The sequence below is a fragment of the Pelodiscus sinensis genome, chromosome 17 (genome assembly GCF_049634645.1).
Source record: "Pelodiscus sinensis isolate JC-2024 chromosome 17, ASM4963464v1, whole genome shotgun sequence".
NCBI lineage: Eukaryota > Metazoa > Chordata > Testudines > Trionychidae > Pelodiscus > Pelodiscus sinensis.
This window is the reverse complement of record NC_134727.1, coordinates 2,135,002-2,158,798: the sequence shown is the minus strand read 5'-3', so window position 1 is coordinate 2,158,798 and position 23,797 is coordinate 2,135,002. Positions and strand designations below refer to the sequence as shown.

General features: G+C 58.8%; 1 protein-coding gene across 1 annotated transcript; it reads right to left on the bottom strand.

Annotated features, from left to right (window-relative positions):
- Window positions 1–9,814: 9,814 nt before the first annotated feature.
- HBEGF (heparin binding EGF like growth factor) lies at window positions 9,815–21,932 on the bottom strand. The gene is made up of 6 exons (XM_075900093.1): window positions 21,762–21,932; window positions 21,321–21,500; window positions 16,850–17,027; window positions 12,773–12,928; window positions 12,150–12,242; window positions 9,815–11,042 (listed from the first exon to the last, which is right to left on the bottom strand). The coding sequence occupies exons 1-5, from the start codon at window positions 21,802–21,804 to the stop codon at window positions 12,170–12,172; spliced, it is 630 nt and encodes a 209-aa protein (XP_075756208.1). The 5' UTR covers window positions 21,805–21,932; the 3' UTR covers window positions 9,815–11,042; window positions 12,150–12,169.
- Window positions 21,933–23,797: the final 1,865 nt, after the last annotated feature.

The following is a 23,797-nucleotide window of genomic DNA, read 5'->3' as shown; positions in this document are numbered from 1 at the left end:
CACGTGCTGTGACCAGCAACCCGGGAGCGGAAGGGGGAGGGGGAGGGGCAGCCTTGCACCACCCCAGGGGCAGCCTTGCACACAGAAGCTTTGCATCCCCCCAAGGGGCGGCCTTGCACACAACCATGTAGACTCCAAGGCAATCCAGGAGGGTTGTCAACCCTACCAGCAAGACAACCCCCCCCCCCCCCCCATTGCACTGCAGCAGGGATACCACCCAGATCCACTTCAGGCCATTGGAGCTAACGGAGAATCACCATTAGAATCTGCAATATGGGGCTTTTGACACACAGTGGAGCAGCTCTAACTCCATCCCATAGAAAGTGGTGCCAGTACATACCAGCCCAGGCCACTGCAGAATTGTAGTGGCTGGAAGTCTGCACTGTTGCAAATCGATCAAGAGGCCACATAAACATAATGGATAGCTCATCACACTATATAGGTGGACATGTAGCCTGTAATTATAGGTTGCCAACCAGGGACCAGAAACAGTATCACGTGACTGTACATGTAGTTATTAATTAGCATTATTACATAACAGGTGTGTTTGGCATTTTATCAGCCAATATGAAGATAAAGTCCTTGCCTGAGGAGCTGGGCATCCCAGGAATTATTCCGGTTCCCGTGAAAGTCAACAGGAGCATGCCATTGACGTCAGTGAGGGTAGGGCCTGGTGTAATTACACTGGAAGATTTCACAAGGAATGACGGGAGGGTGAATCAAAGGGAAAGGAGAAGCTGTTATTGAGAGAGCATTGTCCACCAGGATTCAGATCAGTTCACTAGTGACTGTTGTGGGTTTTAATTCGCATTGGAATTAAAGTTATGGAGCCGTTTTGTTTCCCAGAGTCTGAGCCTCAAGCGAGGAAGCATAAAATCCCACAGCACTTGTAGTGATCAAATGCAATGTGGAAAGTAGGATTTAATTGGAACGGTTTGTAATGTTAGATCAGATTAATTTGTTGATGTGGGTGCAGTGCTTTAAACATGTAGGCTATGTCTAGACTGGCATGATTTTCCGGAAATGCTTTTAACGGAAAAGTTTTCCGTTAAAAGCATTTTCGGAAAAGAGCGTCTAGATTGGCATGGACGCTTTTCCGCAAAACCACTTTTTGCGGAAGAGCGTCCGTGGCCAATCTAGACGCGCTTTTCCGCAAAAAAGCCCCAATCGCCATTTTCGCGATCGGGGCTTTTTTGCGGAAAACAAATCTGAGCTGTCTACACTGGAAAAGTTTTGCGCAAAAGAGACTTTTGCCCAAGCGGGAGCAGCATAGTATTTCCGCAAAAAGCACTAATTTCTTACAGTAGGAAGTCAGTGCTTTTGCGGAAATTCAAGCGGCCAGTGTAGACAGCTGGCAAGTTTTTCCGGAAAAGCGGCTGATTTTCTGGAAAAACTGGCCAGTCTAGACACAGCCGTAAAGCATCATAGGGCTAATCTTGAGAAGTGCTAAGAACCTGTGGCTTCTGTTGGTTTTAATGGAAACATTGGCCAGTGCCTGACCACCCAGGTTCTTATACCCCATGCAAGAGAAGATATAAACGCCCTGTAATCCATTTGTGCAATACTACACCACCAAGCAAAATTCATTCCTGAGCAGGCAGTGATGAGCTTACAGCCTGAAACATGAGGATTGGCAGCTCCTCTAATTTACTGTCATTGCAGACATTCATAGAAAGGGTTGTTCTTTTTACAAAGCCTCTCCCAGCCTTTTTGGAAACGTACCTAACTATATACAGCCGTTTAAGGAGACATTATATTAAAATGCATTTCCCTTTGTCCATTTAAAATGTGTTGCTTTCCAATTTCATTGAAAGGATTTCTGCCCCTCCGTTGCAGGCAGCCTCCAACTGCTTCTTAATTTGAAGAAATAGGGAGGTCTCAATCCTGCATCCTGTGGACAAGTGTCCTCATCACAGAAACCATAGCTACAGTAGGGACAAATAGCCAGTCTTATTGGAACCTCAGCAGAGAGCCAAGGACTGAAAGAGTCATAGGAACGCTACCTAACGGAGCCCTCCCAGGTCAGAGTCCGGGTTCATTGGCATGGCAGGGCTGGCGAGCTGCCTTCGGCTGCCCACTGTTCCAGTCCCGTGCAGGGTTCTCAGCCCAGCACCTTGCACTAGCAGGACAGGTGCATACAAGTGGGATTTTAAAGAACTGAAAAGCCTGCCCCGTACATCAGAGCGAGGAGTCCCAGGAACTGTCCCCTTCAATCCACGAGCTCCAGGGTGGCCCAGTGCTGATCCAAAGCATGTCTCATTCAGCAGGGCTGCTGCAGTGCGTGGGATGAGCACTGGAGCACAAGCGAATGCGTTGTGAAAGGGTTGCTCTCTTCCAGCTTAGGGGGAGTCACATGCTGAGCAGAACCAAACACAGGGATCCTAGAATGACACAACCCTCAGGCTGACTCTCAGTTTGAATTCCCGAAAGGGGGTGTGCAATGCAAAAAGCTCGCAAAATAGGCTCCTGGGCTGAGGACTGGAGCGGCTTTGTGTGACTGTTGTTAGCAACCAAATTCCTTTTTGCTAATGGTGACCAGGTGAGGTCACCTCTAGAAAAATGTGCAGAGCAAGGAAGTGAGTTATTCCTCCTAGCCAGAATGCTGGCGCTGGATTTGCTGTGTTGGTTTAAGCAAACCGCCCTTTCACATGCCGTAGTGGGAGCATTTGGTATTGATTTGGGTGATCTAAAGCCGTGTGGCAGACACGGCGCAGGATGGCATGCGGGTGTGGGCTGTTTGTCTCCGCACCCATTAGTGAGAGTGAGGAGATCCCTATGGCCAGAGGAAAATGGGTAACTAAGGCACAAAGTCAGAACTATCGCTAACGACAGAGGCAGACTGATGATTATTAAGAAGACCTTGCTGTGACATGGGGCCCCTCATCCAGGCAGAGCCTGACTTGCTTTACAAAAGAGCTTTTGGAAACGTAAGACATAAACCAGAAGTGAGCCCCAGGGCTGCTGAGCCGTGCCCCAACCATCCCAGGGAACCCCAGCCTACAGTCACACACAGAAACACATCCAGCTCTCTCCTGGATATATATGTAGTCCAGCCACATTATAACATGTCCCCTTCTGTCCGCATAAGGGAGAATACCACATCCTCCCACCCTGAGAGATACGGTGGCCTATACCACGGCTATGATATTTTCTTTCTGGCCACACAGTGAAGGATAAATCATAACGAGGTTGGGCCATTACTGGGTTAAAACAGCCTAGTTTATATCTGGTTATTTGTGCTGTGTAGACATGGCCTAGTGTAGGGGTAGCCAACCCATTAAAGGCAAAGAGCCACAATAGTTGGGGATATAGCACAAAGAGCCAGGGGGGGGAAGTTGTCGAGCAAAAAAAAAGGGGGGGGGACACTGCGCCTTTAAACAGAACTCTGGGTGGCAGTGAGCACAGAGAAACAGGGGACGGGGGCCATTTTTAGGGGCACAGGGTTAGCCTTGTGAGCCATGGGGGAGGCTTCCTGAGCCACACTTGAAGTGGGGGGAAAGAGCCGCATGCAGCTTGCGAGCCGTGGGTTGGCCAGCCCTGGCCTACTGTATGAATTCCATAGGGCTTCTGTCCACACTACGGTTTGGATGGGACTCTGTCCTCCCCCCTTTCTGCCTTCAGGGCAGCTGAGAGCGATGGCGAGTGCCCTAATGTGGACGTGGCATCATGTGCTTTTAGCACGGCATCAACTACACTTACTGGCTGTGTCTAGATTGGCCAGTTTTTCCAGAAAATCAGCCACTTTTCCGGAAAAACTTGCCAGCTGTCTACACTGGCCACTTGAATTTCCGCAAAAGCACTGACTTCCTGCTGTAAGAAATCAGTGCTTCTTGCGGAAATACTATGCTGCTCCCGTTCAGGCAAAAGTCCCTTTTGCGCGAAACTTTGGTGCAAAAGGGCCAGTGTAGACAGCTCAGATTTGTTTTCCACAAAAAAGCCCCGATTGTGAAAATGGCGATGTGCCAATCTAGATGCTTTGTTCCAAAAATGCTTTTAACAGAAAACTTTTCCGTTAAAAGCATTTCCGGAAAATCACGCCAGTCTAGACGTAGCCACTGTGAGCTAGATGCCAGCAGCTGGTCTCTAGTACCTCTCTCACCCCTGTGCTGGCAGCCAAGGGAGATCTCTGTAACGAGCTCAAGGCAGATGCAGCTTTTCTTTCCCAGAAGGCCTTGTACACCTCAAAGACCCACGCATCTGTAGATGCTGAGATGCGGGCGCTGAAATATCCAACAGGGGCAGGATTTCATACCATGGTCCATGGTTACGGCTGCAGCAGGAAGGGACACCTGGAGCACCCTGTGCACCTCGGTGCATCTCGTGCTGTTGATCCAGATGATGAATGCTCTGGAGCAGGACGCAGGTGACACAAGTGGAGAGATGAGCAAATGTGAAAGAGGCCCCAGGGAGACCTGGGAAAGGTGAGAGAATGAACGAGCGAATAATGCGCATAGTCATGCGTCAAACACTGCAAGCGAGCACACACGCTCCCTGTAAACTGCTGTGAGCTGTAAGCTGTCTACCCGCAGCTGCCAATCCCACCTCTGACCTCCCCAATCTCCGCCCCAGCTTTCTAAGATGCTGACCCCTGTGGCTCGAGTCCCCACCAGCTTCAGCTGCCTGTCCCTCTGCTACAATGCACACAGATCCTGTTGTCTCCGGAAAGGAAAACTTGAGCTGAATAGCAGGAAAAAAATTCTTGGCAGCAAATTCTATAATATTGTGGCATAGTCTCCCGGGGGAAGCAGTAGAAACCCTATTGCTTGAGTCATGAGCAATTTATAACTGGCGTGGACAAAAGACTGAAGAATGCACAGCGGGAAACAATTCAGCACTAGCCCCAGGGCGTGGGGTAGGGGACCTATGGGGGGATTTCCATCTCTTATGGCTAGGATCTCTGAGAAGCCCTGTGTGGCAAAGGGAGTGGAGGAAAGCTGGGCTGGCAGACTCAAACCCCACCAGTGCACATGGCGGCTCAGCCATCAGTAGAAATGCCTGTCACTGGTTGCAGCTTCAAAGTCCATTTCCAGCTGAGATGAGTGGAGAAGGGTTATTTCTCTCCTGGATGCAAAGGGCATTACCCTGCCTGACTTCAATGGGCCAGGAGTTAGCCCTTAATACCAGTGACAAGCCACTCGACCCTGGGAGCAACATGGCCACAGTGACGCTACAAACCAACTGGTTGTGTCTGCGCCTGGCTCTCCCACCAGACCTGGCACCCTGTGGATACTGCACGTGCCCAAAGGCAGCTCTGCCTCCTGGGAGCAAGGTGATTGTTTTGGAACGCTCTCTAGACCTGCTCCTGCCCCATCCTGGCATTGCCATGGCAGGTCCAGGCTGAATCCTGCAGCCAGCTGGCAGTTCTCCTGCAGCTTGGGAAATATTCTCAGCCACGGGAATGTGCCAGTGGAGTTCTGATTGTTAGTCTTTTGGCTGTTCAATCAAACCCTCGCGGGGGGTCCCCCCACCTAGCAAGCTGCCACATCCATCCTGGGTGGCCTTATGGGAGACTGTCAGCTGTGTTGTGCCATACACCCTCGGCTGCTGGCTTCTAGTCCCCTTCTTCTAGCTGCTGCTGCCTTTTCACGGTTGGAAGAAAGGTGGAAGGAGGGCCTAGAGGAGGGGACAGAGCATTCAAGGAAAGCCCAGAAAAATGGATGGGAGCAGGAGCCTGACGACAGCTTTTTGTACCATCAACTTCCAGGCTGATGATGCTTCACCTCCAAGGCCAGGAATGAGGAGCAGGCTGCAGGGTCTGGCCTCGTGGTGAGGAACTGAGCTGGTGGCAAATTTTCCGAGATACTGCGGAGCTGATTAATTCTAAACGTTGACAAGAACGTATCCGTTTTGTTAACATTTTCAATGGGAAGGTATCAAACTGTTTCCTTTTAAATGTGTTATGTTTATGATGGGAGATGAGATATGAAAAGAAAATCCAGATATTTTGACTTTTTATCCCAATTTGTCCCAACAAATTTCAAAATCTTCACATTTCCCAGGACATCCTTCTGGTTTTTGGCCTTCTCTAGCGAGAAGCAAGGCTGCCAGGGAAGCACCAACTTGTGGCCCAGCTGGCAAGCTCCTGGAGAAAAGGAAAGCGCCTGCCGTTAAGTGGCTAGAAGTGACCCACTGCGAGCAGGAAGAGGCAGGCATGGAGCACAAAACGGCATCCAAACACCGCAACAATCCCGAAATCAGGATTTCTGTAGCCCGAGGGCCCCAGGGTGGATTTCTGCGGGTGTTGCTCCCCTGCAGCCTGCAACAGCAGAATTCGCAGGACCTGCGTTCTAGTGAGGCAAGTCCAGCTGCTGCTGGTGCTTTGTGTTTGTGACGTGGACAGTGCCGATGCTGTAGGAAGGGGTTCCGAGCTGCCTAGACACCCAGCCTGCCGTGGGACGTGGTACCCTGAGAGCAGAGCCCAGGGCGGGAGCTGGTCATTCTCTGGAGCATCGCCCTTTCCTGAGGCGCTGGCTGATGCTCAGCGCACAGGACCAGGTGAGACTGTGGCGCGGGAGGTGAAGGGAATTGCCCAAGGTCCCCCACCGAGTCAGTGTCCAGGCCACATCCAGGCTCTGCTTCCCGCCTGGCTGTTCAATTTGCCGCTTTCAGCAGGAAATGGTGCGGCGGGTGACACACAGAGGGTTTTGTTGTGGGCTTGGCCGGGGCGGGAGAGAGCAAGCGTGGGGCTCTGCAGCGTGGAGGTGGCGGGAGGCTGGAGTCTGCATTCCTGAAGGCCTCAGTCTGCATAGTTCCACAAAGCACACACGCTTGGCAGGCTCCCCTTGTATTCAGCTCCTGTGCTGGCAGCCAGAGCGCGGGTGGGCGTCAGGCGGACGGGAACGGCTGACAAAGCAGTGAGGGGCGTGAACCCAGACCAGTCGGGATGAGGCTGAGGTGATCAGGGCCCAGCTGGGCCAGGCTGGCACCCACAACCCCAGGGTTTCCAGGGCGCTGGCCCCAGGTGCACACTGGCACCTGTAGCTCTGCCCTGCCCCCGGGACAACTGTTGGGGGGACTCCCCATGCGCGGCCGCCGGGACAGTCCAGAGCAGGGCTGGCTGCCACACAGCCCCCGGCTCGGTCGCCATGGAAACCAGACTCCCCACAGAAAGGTCACATAGTTGGTGCAGCTGTAAGCGGGGCCTCTCCACAAACGGACCATTTCCCCCTTTTTGACGCCACTGGCCCATTTTCCAGAGGGGAAATCCGTAAGGAGGGTGGCTGCCGGGAGCCCGCCCTGACCCAGCTGGTGTCGTGGGGGGCGCGCTCCCCCCCAGAGACAGCGCAGCACAGAGCAGGCGGCCGAGATCGGGCCAGGGCGGGATTGAAACGTGCTGGCTGTGCGACTCCTCTCCCTTGCCGCCGCGGTGCTGGCGATGCTCGGGCAGCTTAGCTGACAAACGCGGAGCACGGTCCGGCTGGCGCTGGCAGGTCGAGTGTTTCCCTGCAGAACACCTGCCTTCCCCGCTATGCTAGGGCATGGCACAGGGACGCCGGCAGACTCTTAGAGCAGCCTCAGGGAGCCAGCAGGATCGGGGCCCGATCTCAGGCTAGCGCTCCAAAAGGGGCTGTGTTCACGGTGCTTCGCTGTCGCAGGCTTTCCAGGCCCTCCGCAGCATCCCCGCTGCTGTTCTTAGAGCGCTAGCACAGCCCACGGCCGGGGGTCTGCGGAGCGGGGCCGGCGGGGCGGCGCTCTCAGGTGCTGTCTAAGCAGCGCCTCGCATGCTAAGAGAGTTAGGACAGTCCTAATACAGAGCACAGCCCGTCCCCTTACACACGCCACAGAGCCGCTCGACTGTGTGGAACCCACACGCCGACTGGGTGTGGTACTGTCCCATCCCGTGCTGAGACCACTTCCAGAAGGAATAATGATTCTGCTCTACAGCCTTAGCTGGGCAGCTGCAGGCTTGTGCACTAAGCTCCAGAGGTCCCAGGTTCAATTCTGCCTGCAGCCAACTGCGGTTTGTCAGGGATCCATGGGCACCCAAAACAGCAAACCGCTTTCTGGGCCAATGCCTGTGGGCCCATGGCCCTCACCCAGGCCTGCTTCTGTGTTTGTGCTGTGGCCCGTCTTGTACCATAGGACAGCATCACCACCACTGTAACTGAGTGAGGTTACAGGCTGGCTGATGCCACACACAGCTTCTCGGAAACCCACACACAGCTTCTCGGAAACCCAGTACAGACCGAGCTGACCTGAGTGAGCTAGCAGGGTGTCTCCCGGGTGCTGTGATTTGGTACCAGGCCAGACCTGCCCTCCATGCGCCCGGTCCCAAGCAGCCCTATGCCAGTGCTGAGCAAGGGAGGGGAGCTGGTGCACAGATGCCTTTAGGACCAGGAGGTTGGCATAGAGTCTTTGTGCCATCTCTGTGCAAGGCAGGGAGCATCCGGCACTAGGGAATCCAACTCAGAGTCTAAGAATACCCAGCGCTTGGCATCGGAAGCCCCCTCCCCCGCCATGTGGGCAGAATGGGATGCCCACTGAGGACACAGCTCCATCCCACTCTAGAGCGGCCGGGTGGTCCGTTCAGCTGCCTGCCTGTCTTGTCCCTGCTCAGGCTGGCAGTCACAAGGCGTTTCTGTGACTGCTCCCTTCACTTTGCATTGGCTCCTCTTAAGCACCCTTTGTGGCCATTAACCAGGGCTGGGTTTGACCAGTGGAAAAAGGCTCCGTAGCCTGTTACTAATCTTCCGAGCCCTTCGTTGAGTGAGCCACCCACAGCAAACATCAACAGACACATTCCAGCTGCCTGCAGCAAGCCATCCCCTTGGCTACCCCAGTGGCTTCCCAGCCCGCTAAACACGGAGTCATTGGGCAAGCAATGGCCTCGAGGAGGACTTGTCCTGGGGAAGACAAGCGAACAGAGGTGGCTAACCGTGGGCAGAGAGGGAACCCTAGGGATGCCCCGCAGCGATGATGCTCTGAGACATGGCAGCGGATGAAAGCAAAGACGTGACTCGCCCTGAGGAAAGGAGGCAGGAGTGGAGCGGCGGGGGAACCATTACATCAGTAACCCAGGAATGTCAGCCACCGCACGAGAGGCCGAGGAGAATGAAGGAGCAGCCTTCGACCTGCAGGCATTACACAAAGGGCACCCAGAGCGCTTGGAGGAATTCTGAGTCCCAGCGAAGGCAGCGGGCAAATGTGTCACTGGCAGGCTCCCACAGAATTCGCTATTCTTCTCTCAGTCAAAAGGAGACCTCGGTGCTGGCTACGGGGGCGTCTCCGAGTCACTGCCTAAGCACCTGAGTGTGTCGTTCATCTAAGAAAGGAATAAACACTCGATCGGGCACAGTCCAGGACTTCCCAGCCAGCACCAATGTGCCCGGTTATACTAAGGCAGTGGTCTCCAACCTTTTTACACCCAAGATCACTTTTTAAGTCTCAGAACAGGCGAAGATCTACTGCCCCGCCCCTTCCACATCACATGAGGAAATCTAATGTAAATGCACTGCGCAGGTGCGCAGTTCAGAGAGGGCTCAAGAGCTACTCTTAGAGCCCCTGAGATCTACCGGTAGATCGCGATCTACTGGTTGGTGACCACGGGACTAAGGAATGGCATTAGGATCGAAGATCTGGATTTCACATGAAACATCATTTGAAAGACATGCCCAAAATATCTGGGCTTCTCAGCTTCCCAAAGGCACAGGGCTTTTCTTTCTTTCTTTCTACACAGGCCTTAATGCAGCCAGACAAGTGAGAAAAGCAGATTTTCTGTGGAAAACTGCCTGCTTTCTTGGCTTTGACATGCCCTGCGCCTCACTCTGCTTTCCAGGGGGTCCCAACCCAGGGCTCAAGGAACAGGACACACAAGTGAAATTAAGTGGTTTTTATTTCGATTGTAACATCTGAACCAGTTCTGGAAGCACAAGGTGCAACAGCCCGAGGGTCCTGACTGCAGCCTCAGAAATCTGACCTGCGGAAGAACCCAAACTTCTTCTAAGGTGGGAACTTCAGGAATCCCCGTGAGGGAAGAAAGCCCATAAGGCTTTCTTGGGGGCTCAGACCAGGTGGAGCATCTGGTCTCCTGCACCTCTGCTGCTGGGCCTAAGCTTTGTAGCCACTACCCCTTTATCCAAACGCAGAGGCTGGAGTAAGCACCAGGCGAGTTTGGTTTTAAACAACAGAAATGTTTGGGCAGAATGGACCGGCTCTAGCGGTGCTGCACTCACGCGCAGCTTCCCCCATACAGAGGATTTCCCATCATTGGCTGCGTCTCAAGAGGGGAGAAAAGTCTTGAAAATTGGTATTTAATGTCTCAAGCTGCCCATATCCCCCCCCCCCCCCCCCCCCCCCCGCACCAGTGCCACGTGGAACAGCAATGGACAATAGTCAGTAAGGACACATCGTCGCAAATCTGCCACATTAAAATGATCTGAATCGTTTTCCAGTCCTCAGTAAGTACTAGCTACACATTCGTAACAGTGTTAATTATTAGAACATTAATGTTGCACTTTAAAAAGGGAAGGGGCCAATCCTGCTGTCTGAACACAAAGCAAAACTCCTGTGGAGTTTCAGACTGCAGGATCAGCCCCTAAATAAATACTATGTACAGTATATCTAAAATAAATATATAATTTAACATGAAAAATCTCTTGTTAAATAGTTTCTCTCCCCAGCCCTGTCTAATAAAGCTGCAAAGTCCGTCTCTGGGGAGTCGCAGTCTTTCACAGTTAGTTCCTCAGCGTGAGTATGAAGGATCCAAATTCAGCCGGCTTTTGTTACTCTCCTGCCCCTAGCAAAGCTCGAAAGCTAAGGTCCAGATTTTCATCCACAGCAGGAGCCTTCTCAAGCAGCTGAGACTCCTCAAGGAATTCCACTGCCTACGGGAAACCATCCCAGCAAACGCTGCTTCTCCTGCCACTGTCTTCCCTGCCAGAGGATCAGGTTGGCTCATTGAGTGTGTGTTTCAGTGAAGCGATTCCCTGACAAGCCCCTTCCACTCCAGGAAACTCCCCTGTGTCTCAGGACGTCCGATAAACAGAGGTTCACTGGCTGAGGCTGGCTCCTCGCTGGAGGGAGAATCGCTTCACTGCTGAACCCTGGAAGACAACACAAGGCTGGGTCATTTCACGTCACGGCTGGTGCCTCGTGCAAGGTGCTCGGGGGTGGTGTGCATCCTCGCACAACAGCGCGCACGGATGCACTGATGGAGGAACACACTTCTGCCCAGGCCTGGAACTCAGGCTGTGCGTGAGTGCCTCCCTGGATCCAAGCCTGAGCAAGTGTCCCACCCAGCAGGATGCGGAGTCCTCTGACCTCCCACCGACCTCCCTGCAGCCACTCAGATCTTGCGGGATCAGGGGTGCAGGCAGGTAGCAACAACATCCCGCATCTTCTCAGGCACGATCACCTGCAGCTCCTGACGATCCCGGGGGAGCCACGCTAGGGTCGGACCCAAGTGCCTGTATTTACCCAGCCCCTCTCTGCGGCGCCACGATCACGTGGGAATCGTGGGGGGAGCACTGGGAGGCTGAGCATTCCCAGGGACGATGCCCCCGCGCCCCAGCACAGCACCCGCCCTTTGCAGAGACGAACCCGCCCAGCCGGGAGCCGCGAGGTTCTCTCGCTAGGACGCCCTGGCAGCGTGTCTGGCGCCAGCGTCCAGACCAACCGAGGGGCATTTCCCCTCCCCCGCCAACGCGCAGTCCCCCTGGGGCGGGCGCAGCCGCAATTGCGGTCGCAGAGCAGGCCACACACGCCGGGGCCTGAGTAGTCAGGGCAGAAGGGAGGGATTTTCTAAGGCAAGAGCTGAAGAAGGGGGATGACTCAGTGGGGCGGAGGAAGGGGAATCCCCGAGGGACAGGGAGGAACAGTAAAAAACAGCTCCCAGTTATGGCGAGGGGAGGCCAGGACCAGAGGGGGGAGCCAGGGAGACAGGAGGCTTGGGGGGCAGAGCAGAGGAAGGGGGACGCATAGAGGAGCAGCAGCCAGAGGGGGCTGGGGGCTGAGCCAGAGAAGTGGGGTTTGGGCTCAGTCCTAGGAGGACACGAGGCTGCAAGAGACACTGGGACTGGGCTGGTGGGTTCTCCAGCCGCTCTGCCACACGGGGATCCAGGCCCACTCCCTGCGCCTTTGCTGCCCAGCAGGGCCACAGGCAGCCTCGCGTAGGCAGCCCCGGCGTGCCACAGCGCCCGCGCCAGGCTTACCTTGCAGGCCCCCAAAGCCGTCAGTGGTTTCCGGTGAGGCCCAACTTAATTTTCTCTTCGTTTTCCACATCGTAAACCCCTCGTTTGTGACACCTGCAAGCCCAAGAGACGGACTCAGCAGCCTGCGCTGGCGAGGCCCCAGCAGGAGCCGAACGGGGCCAGGCCTGGCCTCACCCTGGCCACGGGATGGACCGTCACATGTTCCGGCGCGGCCCCGCCCTGGGGTGCGACGCGCGTCTCTGGGGTCTGGAGAAAGGGGGGCACTGCAACTGCTTCCCACCAGCACCCCTCTTCCCCGCTGGTCTGCCACTGCCGGGCCTGCCCCCAGACCAGGGCTGCGCTGGGAACACACCGAGCCCTCCCCACAGTACCCCGGGCCGGGGCAGAACTGGCTAGCAAGGCCAGCCCAGGTATAACGCCCTCGGGCAGCCAGTCCCGTTAGAGGAAGGCCACATTCGCCAGGACCATCTGCCGTGGTGCCAGCGGCAGCAGTTCTCCCCTCCGGGGTCAGGCTCAGGGGGATGTGTCACGGAGCCTCCTTCCTCCCACCCCGAGCGGCAGGCCACGGCCTGAACTCCTGCCGTCAGTTCCCCTCCCCGGCGCAGGGCAGCCCCCCCCCTCACCTGAGCAGCAGCAGCAGGGCGATGAGGAGAAGACACAGGGACGACAGCACCACCGCGACGACGGCCAAGGCCGTGGTGTGGTCGTAACCGGTGGAGGGGTTTTCCACCGGGAGCGTGAGGCCGTGGCATCTCTCGCCGTGGTACCCTGGCTGGCAGCTGGTGGGGGAGGGGAGACAGCGTCAGAGACAGTGGCCCCAGGGCATTCCAGGCAGCTGTGCCGGGACGTTAATCATCTGTGGAACCGCCCTCCAGCCCCACGCGACACAGCAATGCCCGCCCCCCCCGGCCCCACGCCGGGGGCTCCACCCTTTGCTCAGCACTTCCATGCTCCAGGCCCCGATCTCCTCCCACACCAAGGCCTGTGTCCTGGACAGGTCCCAACATCGCTGCTGCTCTCTCTGTCCCCAGTGCAGCCTGGGGCGTTGCTACTGGCATGGGGCTGGCATTCGGGAACTGGCCCTAGAGCCCCAGAAAAATGGAGTCAGTCCCGTGCGAACACACTAGACTCCAGGCAGCCAGTCCCCTTGCCGCCTTCCCCGGAGGGCTTTTGAATCCCGGGTCTGTGGGGACATGGGAGCACAGTCCGTGGAAATGCCGTGGGATCTCCCAAGCATCCTGCTGGCACGCAGGGGCTGTGGTCCCTTTGGCTGCTCCCCAGAGCTGGCTGCATTTCACCGGGGAGTAGGACACTGGAAACCTTCGGGGCTTTGGCAAAGGAGACGTGTCAGAACAGCTGCCCTGCGCTTCCAGCCTCGTCCAGTCACGTCTGCCCCGCACCGGGGGCGAGTGTGGGCGAAGGGAGCAGGCTGCAGGGAGGGACCGGGGGGGCTTATTCACCCTGACCAGCAGGATCAAAGAGCTTGGTCGCTTGGTAACGTGAGTCACCCGGCTCCCGGTCGGTCCAGGCTGAGAGGAGGCCGTTAAAATAGGAACAGGACTAATCACTGCACTTCCCCTCCCTGGATTCTACCAGCACGTCGGGGACTCGGCCGGGGACTCCCTCTTCAGCTCCCCGGCCAGAGCCCGGAGCCCCAGGCAGGTCTGACCCGCGCCGGGTAAGGCAGAGGAAAGGTCTGAGCAAGGCTCTCCCCCACAGGCGCCCTTCTCAAACCGGAGCAGAGAGACGCCCCCGACACGCGAGCCCCCCCGGCCAGGTGATCACTCGCGTAACAGAAATAAGATCCGTCTCAGAGCCAGGAGGCTAATTACCCCACCGCCCTCGCAGGGACGCAAAGGAGAATCACGTAAACAGCCGAACATCCCCCCCCCCCCCCGGTGAGCTCCGGCCCCGCCCCCGCAAGGGACGCGCGTCTCACCAAACGTGGACGCATTCCAGACTCAAGATCAAGTGTCCCATGTTTAGAGCGAGCGAGCGCCGTGAAAGCCAGCGCATGCCGCGGGGCTGGGTCATCGCCAGCCTCCGATGCTCACGTTACACGCAGGAGCGGAGGGGCCAGAGGGCCCTCGGCAGAACAAGGTGCGGTCGGTGGGCACCGGGGCCTGGCACGTCAACCTTCTCCCACGACCGCTGTGGGCAAAGGGCACAAGGCAGCTCACAGCAGCGGCCCCAGCTGGGCCGGAAAAGCCAGCGGCTTGGAGCAGGGCTGGACTGTCACAACCCCTCCGCTTTCCCCACAGGTACCAGGCACAGCGCCGGGGAACCCTGGATTCCTCTGAGCTTGTTTAAGGCCTGAGCATGGCCGTAGTGAGCCACCTGGGAGCCCCTGCTCTCGCCGGGGAAGGAGGGAAACTGAGGCAGGGAAGGAGGGAAACTGAGAAGCGAGCTCATGGGATCAGCAGAGTCGGCCTCCAGATGCTGAGGGAGCCCTGGCCCTCTAGCCACCTCCTTCCAGAGCTGCCCCTGGGCCTTGTCACCACAGGACGCGCGGGGCAAGGAAGAGCATCCAGGAGTGCGGTCAGAGGCCTGGCTCTCCGGAGACTCCTCCGCCCCCAGAGGCGCTGGGGGCTCTGCGGTAGCCCGGGCTGCCAGCGGCCTGGGGCCCTGACAGCAGACTGCCTGACGCCGGGGCTGGGAGCAGCTCGCTGTGCTAGGAATTCCCGCAGCTGCAGCGTCCGGCTGAGAACGCTCAGAGGCTCCCAGGGCAGCACTCGCCCCGGGAGGGTGCACACAGCACGGGCCAGGGCTCAGCCAGATCCCTGGACAGGCCGGGGTAGCTCAGGGGGCTGGTTCCAGAGGACAAAGCCGCTCCCAGCCCCTGGCTCGGACGCCGCGCACGTCAGCAGTGGCCAGAAACCTGCAGCGTCCCGTCAGCGGTTTGCGGAGGTGGGGGAGAAAAGGCCTCAAGGTTCAGGCCAGCATCCCCACTGCCCAAACTCTCACTGGCGTCAGCTGCAGCGGGCGAGGGGACCGACGCTTCCCTGCTTCCGGAGGCCGATGCAGAGGCAGCCCCCCAGAGAGGCAGAGGACGCCGAATTCACAGCCCAGGGGAGCAGCCCCAAGACGCGGGCACACAGAGGAATGGCTCATACGGGAGCCGCTTCCACAGGAGCCTGGCAGGACGCGGTTGTCTTCAGCCCTGGCTGCTTGGGACGGGGACAGCGACCGCCCAAACGCCACGTTCTCCTGCCGCTCGCACGGCTGCCTCCCCGTCGTGGCACTGGCGCGGCAGGCAGGACTGCTGCAGTCGAAGGGATTGTCTGTCCCCTTCCGGCCCCCCAGCCGAGCCCTGTCCAGACGCACCAGGACAACGGCCTTGAAGGGAGCTTCTCAGGAAGCGGCCTCAGGAGACAACCCGCCCCATTGCCAGGGCCAGACAAGCCGAAGGGAGCGCGCTCTGCTGCCGAGGGAGAACCTGCCGCTCTTGTGCCCAAGGGATCGGCTGAAGCAGGAGAAGCCTCGACAGCAGAGATGGAAGAGCCCAGGCGCATCTCGCCCATCTCCCCCGGCCAGCGCCACGTCCTTCCCGGCCGCGGGTGCTCTCCAGGGTTCTCGTTTCAGTTCCCGCGGCCGGTGGGCCTGGCTGTCGGGCTGCGCGACGGCAGCCAGGGCGTAAGCTGACGCTGAACGAAAGCGCAGTTAAGTCTCGTGCTCGGAAGACGTCTTCAAGAGGAAGCTGTTGGTGTGGGAAGAATACGCCGGCACTCTGCAATGCCAGGGACCAAGCGGCTCCTTCCAGCTCCCCGTGACTCTTCATTGATCCTCTCCCCTGCCTGCACAATACGCTGGGGGACACGCTAGCTCGAGGAGCCTCCGAAGACGGGACAGCCACGTTGGAGAGCAGCCGCTGAGCGGAGCTGCCGCCGGTGCTCGGTGCCCAACTGGAGACATCCACGGCCAGACTCGCAGGAGAGCTCAGCCCCTGCCTTAGGGCCTGCTCTTCAGCGCGGCAGAACATCTCAGCTCCTGCGGGCCCCGGCGGGAGTCGCGGTGGAGGGGCGGCACTTCCGAAGCCGCTTCCTGAAGTTGGCGCCTACTTCTGCGGGTGTGACGGGAAGGGCGACCGAGCGCCCTGCAGTAGCCCAGCAGCAGCGAAGGGAAGCCGTGTCATGCGGGCTCCCTGCAGGCTAAGCTCAGGGCCCACGCAGCTTCGTGTGGCACCCCAAAGGCAGATGCCTGGGCAGGCCTGGCTAAAGAGTTTTCGGGGCCCAGGGCAGCGAGTGAGGGGCCGGGGGAGCAGGGGGGGGCGGGAGGGCGGAATCGGGGTAGCGCGGGGCCCAAGGCAACCGCCTCACTCGCCTTGCCCCAAGGCCGGGCCTGCGGCTGGGGAATTCCCAGGAAGGCGGAGGGTTGTGCCCTAGGGGACCCGCTTCTGGACCCTGACTCAGCGGAGTCCAGGGCTGGTCACCGGGTGCCGGAGCCATGCACAAACCCACCCAGCCCACGACCACAGAACAGTAACCTCCGAGCGGCAGCTGGCACAGGGCTCTGCAAGCCGGCAGCTCCCTCGCTCGCCGAGTCCGCAGAGCACAGAGCAGACGCAGGTTCAAGCTCTGTATGCGCAGGGCTCTCCGCGGATGCACTAAAAATACCTCTGACCGTCTTCCTGTGTGTGGCTTAGAGAATGCAAGGAACAATGACTAAGGCTTCCCCAGGACAGACACACGCTGATAACTTACATGCAGCTCGGCGCTCTCAGCTCCCGCAGGTATCTGCATTCTCCATGAATACAGAAGTCCTTGTACTTCCGCAGGCATGGGTCTCTCTTCTTTCCCTTGCCTTTGCCCTTCCTCCTTTTCATCCCATTCCCTTCTTTCTTTGGAGTCACCAGACCTTCCGGCTTGGACAAGAAGGCAACTGGAAGACAATTTGAAAGAAGAACAGCAAGTCAACTCAACTGAAGCCAGCACGGCGCTTTGTCAGGCATCTGCCCCGAGGGAAAGCTGCCTGCCCCCAGCTAGAGGGGTCACTACTGTTGCAGATTTCAACATGGCATTTATGATCCCTAAAGGAAATAAGGGAACAAGTTAGCGCCAATTCAGAGACAGACACAGGACGATCCAGATCTCACCTGTTGCTATTCTGTGCTGTGCTGTGATGAGGGGAGGGGAAGGGAACTCTCTCTTTCTGGACACTCCAGCTGTTCCATTAACTGCCATTAAGGGTTAAAGCGCCAGGACACGCACATGGCTCAAAGGAAATTGCAAAAAGCAAACCGCTTAATCCTGCCAGGTGCTGATCATGAATTGTGTGTTCCGTGGGAGCATACAACATCCAGCACCACGCAGGAGGCATTTCGCCTGCCTCACTGGGGGCTCTGAAACGAGAGCAGGAATGAAGGGACAGGAAGTTTGGACAAGCTCTCAGGGGGTGTGGGGCTGTCAGTGACCCAGCGAAGGAACCTTCGCCATGTGCCTTCACCACTCCGCCTCCAAACATCGCCCCGTGCCCGGACATCGGCTTTCGGGGCTGGATATTTTGTCGTAACCTACTTTGCTTCCTCAAGCAGGCTCCGAGGAAGTACGATTCCTCCCTGAAAATGGGACAGCCCCAAACAGCACTGGACATGTGGCAACCATGAGTCAGGGTGATGCCGTGGCCAAAAAAGGCTGATATCATTCCGGAGGGTATCAACAGGCGTTTGGAAATAAGCAAAGGGAGAGAACGCGTCCTGCGTCACTCAACATTGGGCAGCCCTCAGCTGGAGCACGGTGTCCCGTGCGGGGCATCTCACTTGCAGAGAGATGTGGACAAAGTGGAGAGCTAAAACAGGAGACAATTTAGAAAATCTGACCTGAGAGGAAAGGTTACAGAAACTAGGCAAGTTGAGAAAACAAGACCAGCAAAGGGGAGGTGGGGGGCTGAGAACAGTCGTCAGCTCCGTTACAGAGGACAGCGATCAGTTGTCCTCCACGCACACTGCAGGTAGGACAAGTCTAAAGGGTTTAATGTGCAGCAAGGGAGATCCAGGTGAGATATTGGGGGAAACTTTTAACTCTAGGGGTAGCTAAAAGGCTTCCAAGGGTGGGTGTAGAATCTCCGCTACTCGGTGTTTAGGAGCAGGCTGGAGAAGACCCTGCCAGGGATGCTCTGGGTAGCTTTGACCCTGGCTCGGTGCTGGGCTGGGCTAGACAACCTCGCGAGGTCCCCTCCAGCCCCACGTTTCGAGGCTGACAGGCCCGGTTCCAATACGCTCCCTCACTGGCAGGAAGACCGGAATCCCCAGCAGCCCTCCGTGGGGAGCAGAATCTGGCCTGCGAGCCCCATGCCCAGGGGAGGGCCGGGCGGTACAGGGAGGTTGAGCCCCCCAGGGTTAGAGAAACAGAAGCAGGAGCCGCCTCGGGCAAGGCAGGAGCTGGACACGTTCTCACGTGCCTGGAGGAGCCAAGCGACAGCCAAACCCGAAGGAGAGCGTGTCCGGCGAGCGCCCCGCTGGCCTATCTCCCTGCTGCAGGCACAGGGACCGCAGGGCAGAGGGTCACTCTCGCAGGGAAAGGGAAGGATGCGCCAAGCCGCGCTGTGCTGCTTTCACTTCTCCTCGCCCCCGCCCAGCTCTTGTGCCTCGAATCCCTCGCTTAGGGGAGCGGAGAGCAAGGGGCCCTGCAGCGTGGGATGGCATCGGGGAGGGAAGCCATCTCCCAGGTCGGTCGCTCCGCCCTGGCCAGCAGGCCGACAGGCACACCAAGCGGGAAGGGGGGTGGGAGACGGCACAGCCCCCGAGCACAGAGAGCGACTTCCGGACTGGCCAGTGCCCCGGCCAGCTGCCTTCCGCTGGGCATGACGCAGCGGCGAGAGGCACGAGGAAGAGGGGGGTTGAGGGAGGCGTCCAAGGCCAGGGAGGAACAGAGGACGCCCTCCAGCTGTGTGTGTCAACCCATCCCCCCGGGCCACCCTTCCTCAACTAGTGTCACAATCCTCTTGGTTGGCGCCAAGGGCGGCACCGACCAACCCACGTCATTTAGCGAGAGAAAATGCCCAGGGGGGGCCAGGCCATGCGGGGCGCCAGGTGTGCCCTCTGTCAGCGACTGCTCCTGAGGACCCTCCCTTCCCTTCCCCAGTGGGTGCAACCCCCGCCCCCGAGAAGCGCTCTCCTAGAGAGCATAGGGGGTGCGGGGGTCGTATCCAAGCGCCCCTCCTAACGAGACATCTCTGGGGCTGCCTCCGGACGGAGGGCTGGGGGCTGTGAGAGCCGGCGGTGAGAAGAGAATGGGCAGGAAAGGAGAAGTGAGGGGCAAGGCTGGCGATGAGGACAGGCCGGGAGAGGGGATGAGTCTCTCCAGCCCAGCCCCTGTGGTGCAATAGATTAGCCTGGTTTTGCAAAGCTGGGCCCACGTCAGAGCTGGAGAGGAACCATGACAAGGCGGGGAAGGAGGAAAAGTGTCAGGGCGCGGCAGGCAGGCGGCCTGCGTGGGCGCAGTGAGTGACCTCAGTGGGGTCACACTGGGAGCACCAGGTCCGAGCGTGTCTCTGTTCAAAGCCTGCCCCCGACCACGCTGCCGCCCCCTCTGCTGCTGGATTCAAGGGGAGTGGCCACCCAGAGACCCCAGACACGAATGGGCAGAGCCCAGCAGGGCGACGCCGGACCCGAATGCCCCCCGCTCAGTGACTAACCCCCGGCTGATCGGAGGGGTGTGGGCGGCAGGGAGTGACTCCCGGGGTGACCGCTCAGAGGGGTGGCATGCAATGCTCTCAGCTGCATGGAGCCACGCGGAGTCCCAGACCTTCCTGTGGGGACCTGGGGACCATCCTGCCGAGGCGGGAAGCCCACGCCTGGCACAGACTCCCAGGAGGGGTGCGCAGCGCCCATGGGACCCCGGGTTTTCAAGCCATTACACGTTACCAATGGCTGCCCGTGGCCAGGGACTGAGTGCTGGGCCTGGGAAGGGGCCCCAGGGCATAGGGGGCAAAACGGCCTCCGCGGGCCCACCAATCAGTTTCATCCAGCCCACGGAGGCCCTGCCGCTCCCCCACTCCCCCGGCCAATCAGAGCCTAGGGCCCCGGCAGCGCTTTGAGTCCGCCCTGGCGGTCGACAGCCCCACACACCTGAGGGCAGCAAGCGAGAGACTTCGTGCTCCCCCCCTCGCCCCCTGGCCAATCGGAGCCTGGGGGAGCATGCGAAGCCTCCTCCCGCCCTGCTCCCGTCCTAGACGGGGCGCACGCTGCTAAGAAGCGCCACAGGACGGGGGCAGGGCAGGAGGAGACATCGCACACTCCCCCCCCTCCGGTCGATCAGGGCTTGGGGGGACCCCCAGTCTCCTCCCGCCCTGCCAGAGGCTCAGCAGTGGAAGTTGGTCACCAGCTGCGCCTGGGGGGTGACTCTAAGCCCAGTGCCCCCTTGCAGGGTGGGGCAGGGAGCAAGAGACTTCACATGCTCCCCCTTGCTGCCCCCAGGTCAGTCAGGGCCTGGGGAGGGGGAGCCCCTGCAGTCTCCTCCCACCCCAGGGCTGTTCAGAACAGCTGGCGGGGCGGGGGACGCACTGGGGGTGGGCAAGCAGGGCCCTCTGAGGCAGCCCGGCAGGGGGACGGGAGAGGCGGTGCTGGGCTGGGGGGTCACCGGGAATGTAGCGGGGGCCAGGCAGGGGCAGGGGCAGGGCACTCCCGGGGCACAGGACGGCAAAGAGCCAGCGCCCAGGAACTGCTAAAAACAACCGAGCCGCACAAAGCAAGGGAGCAGGAATTTCCGTGGGAACGTGCTGGCCTGGCTCCCTCCCCCGCCAATTCCCACCGGCAGGGCAGTGCCACATTAGGCAAAGCCTCAGCTCGGCCCCCCGGCTACCCTCGGGGCCGCTCCTGCTCGGGCAGAGCCCAGACTTACAAGACTTTCCCCCTGCCCCCGGCCCGGCCCCGCCCCGCCCCGATCTCCCAAGCCAGGCCCCCGTGCGAGCCCCCCCCCCCCCAACTCCACAGCAGCGCGGGGAGCCGGCGGAGTCCCGGGACACGCGGGAAGCGAGGCACCTGCTTGTGAATTCGGCTACGTCCGACTCCCTCCCCGGGGGCCAGCGGGTCCCTCCCCGCGTAGGGAGCCCGGCGCCCAGAGCAAGGTGGGGTCCATGACGCTCAGGCCCCCACCCCCGGATCCGGCCCGGCTGCCCCGCCCGCCCGCAGGGAGGCCACCTGGCTCTGCCCGTCCCGCGCCCGCACACACGCACCTCTCGGGAGCTCCAGGAAATAATCCCCCGACGAGACCCTGCCGCCGTCCGGGGCGCGCTCCTCCTCCAGCCCCTGCCCGCTGCGGAGCTCTGGGGCCACGGACCGGCCGCCGCTCGCCTCGCTGGAGCCCGGACCCCGCAGCACCTCGAGCGCGGCTCCGGGCGCCGCTGCGGAGCGTCCTGCGGAGGGAGAGAAGCGCTGCTGAGCGGACAGCGCCGGGCACCTCGCCCCGGCCCGGGCATTTCTGGTGCGCGCCCCGCCGCCGGCTGCGAACGGCTCCCGCGGGGCCCGGCCCGGCCCGTTACGCAAGCGCAGCCTCCCGCCCGCCGGGACCGTGGGCACCGGCCGGGGACCGGGCTGCGGCGGGGCCAGCGCCCGGCGCGCCCCGGCCCGGTCGGGAACAAACTTTGCGCGCAGCCGCCGCTCGCCCCGCTCCTCACCTGCCGCCAGCAGGACGCCGAGAGCCAGGAGCAGCCGCTGCATGTCGCTGCCCTGCCCGGCGCGGGGCTCGGCCCTGAGATCGCCCCGGGAGCTCGCGTCAGGCGCCAGGCGGCTCTGCTCGGCCCGGGCGCACACGTGTCCGCTCGCCGCAAGAGCGCTCTGGGCCCGGCCCCGGCCCGCGCGGGGGGTAGAGGCTGGAGGGTGGGGCCCGGCTGCTGTCACGCCCACGGCTGGCCGGGCCGGGGCTGGGAGGGGAATTCCCTAGTGAGCTGGCGCTGGGGAGGCAGCGGGTTTCCTGGGGGGGGGACACTCTGCAAGTGTCAAAGACTAATCAGGCCAGGAAAGAAGGCGAAGGGCAAGTAGCGAAAGACGCAACACGGGGGGGCGGGGGGGGGCGGTTAGTCTGTAACTTAACACAATAAAACCCACCCTGGGTCCTAGCACCCTAGAGACTAAACCAATTCCATCAGCAGGGCGCCTGCGCCACAAACAGTGGAGAGGCCCCTGGAGAGCGGGTGCCAAAGGGACTCTCGAGAAACTCAATTCTGTGTTCTTCCCCCCCAGGATGGCAGGAAGGGGATCCCCCGGAGCCTCTCTTGTTTGGTGAGGCATGGGGGAACCGACCCAGTCAATGACAAACCGAACAGCGATCAGTCACCAGGACCAGGTGGTATTTGGAAAGGGCTGAAATACACACTTGATGAAATAGTGGCGCTGGTATCTCGCCTGTGCCTTACGCCAGCCTCTGGACCGGGGACTGGAGGTATCTGGTGTGAGAGGGATTTTTGTTAAAAAGGCACCAGAATCCATCTGACAATTGCAGGCGAGTGAGCCTAACTTCAGGAGCAGGCAAACTGGTTGAAAGGAGAGTAAAGATCAGACTGATCAGGCACATGGGTGAACACACTATTTTGGAGGAAGACTCATCTATTTTTTTTTAAAGGGAAAGCCTGCCTCACCAAGCCATGAGAATTTTTTTAGCAGCCCAACAAATATGTGGCCAAGGATAAGCCAATGGATATAGTGTACTCAGACTGTGGGAGGGTTCCCCCCCAGAGGCTCTTAAGCAAAGGAAGCTGTCTTGGGGTCAGAGGGAAAGTCCTCTCCTGGATCAGTAACTGGTTAAAAGACAGAAAACAAAGGGTAGGGATAAATGGTCAGTTTGCACAATGCAGAGAGGTCTCTAGCGGTGTCCCTCGGTGATCTGTACGGGACTGGTGCTGGCCAGCGTATTCATACACAATTTGGAAAAAAGGGTCAACGGTGAAGCAGCAAAATTTGCAGACAATACAAATGACAGAGGATCGATAGGTCCAAAGCAGGCTGCAAGGAGCTACAAAGGGATCTCACAAAACAGGGTGTCAGGGCAACAAAATGGCTGATGAAATTCAGGATTGCTAAATGGGAAGTAATGGCATTCACCAGGGTGACCGAGCCAGCCAGGGAGAGGAATGCCGCAGCATCGTTTACTTGATCCGATCTGCTCTCCGGAGCAGGCGAACTCCAAAGACACTTTGTGTGGCTGATGGTGCTGATTCTGTAGGTAGCAGCAGCCTTCTTCCCAGTCAGTTCTGAGCCATGCCCCAGTGTGGGGCTCCCAGGTGCTGTTCGGTTACAAGTGTCATCTTATGTATGATGCATATAAAACCTTGGCTTGGGTGATCAAAGAAATTACTGCCCAACTTTGGTATTTAGCTTGGCCCAGCCCCAGCTACCAATCGGATTGGATTTTATACCCTGTTTGCACTCCCTTTCCACCAATACGAATGACTCCACAAGGGGTGGGGATAATAGAGCAGCAGGATCTTGGTGTTTGTTCACTTCCTGATAGGAATTGTTTCTGTTAGTGGTCAGACAGCTGTGGTTCTCTACCCAAGAAGGCACTGCAGTTCACTGGTGGGTAAAGGAGATGAATGCACAAATCAATCCCCAAAAGACTGTCGTGAGGCTTAAACTGTTAGTCCCAGTAAAGCGCTGTGAGATCTTTGCATGAAAAGATGTTAGCAAAGCACAGAATGGTGTTAATGGCGAGTCA

What these genes read in the sequence shown, in the direction of transcription:
- HBEGF (XM_075900093.1), bottom strand. Translation starts at nt 21,804, where the DNA reads ATGCAGCGGCTGCTCCTGGCTCTCGGCGTCCTGCTGGCGGCAG. An exon ending in CTGAGAGCGCCGAGCTGCAT is followed by an intron (nt 12,929 to 16,849) that starts GTAAGTTATCAG and finishes CTCCCCCACCAG; the next exon opens with CTGCCAGCCAGGGTACCACG. An exon ending in GCCCTGCTGCTGCTGCTCAG is followed by an intron (nt 12,243 to 12,772) that starts GTGAGGGGGGGG and finishes TTGGGCTTGCAG; the next exon opens with GTGTCACAAACGAGGGGTTT.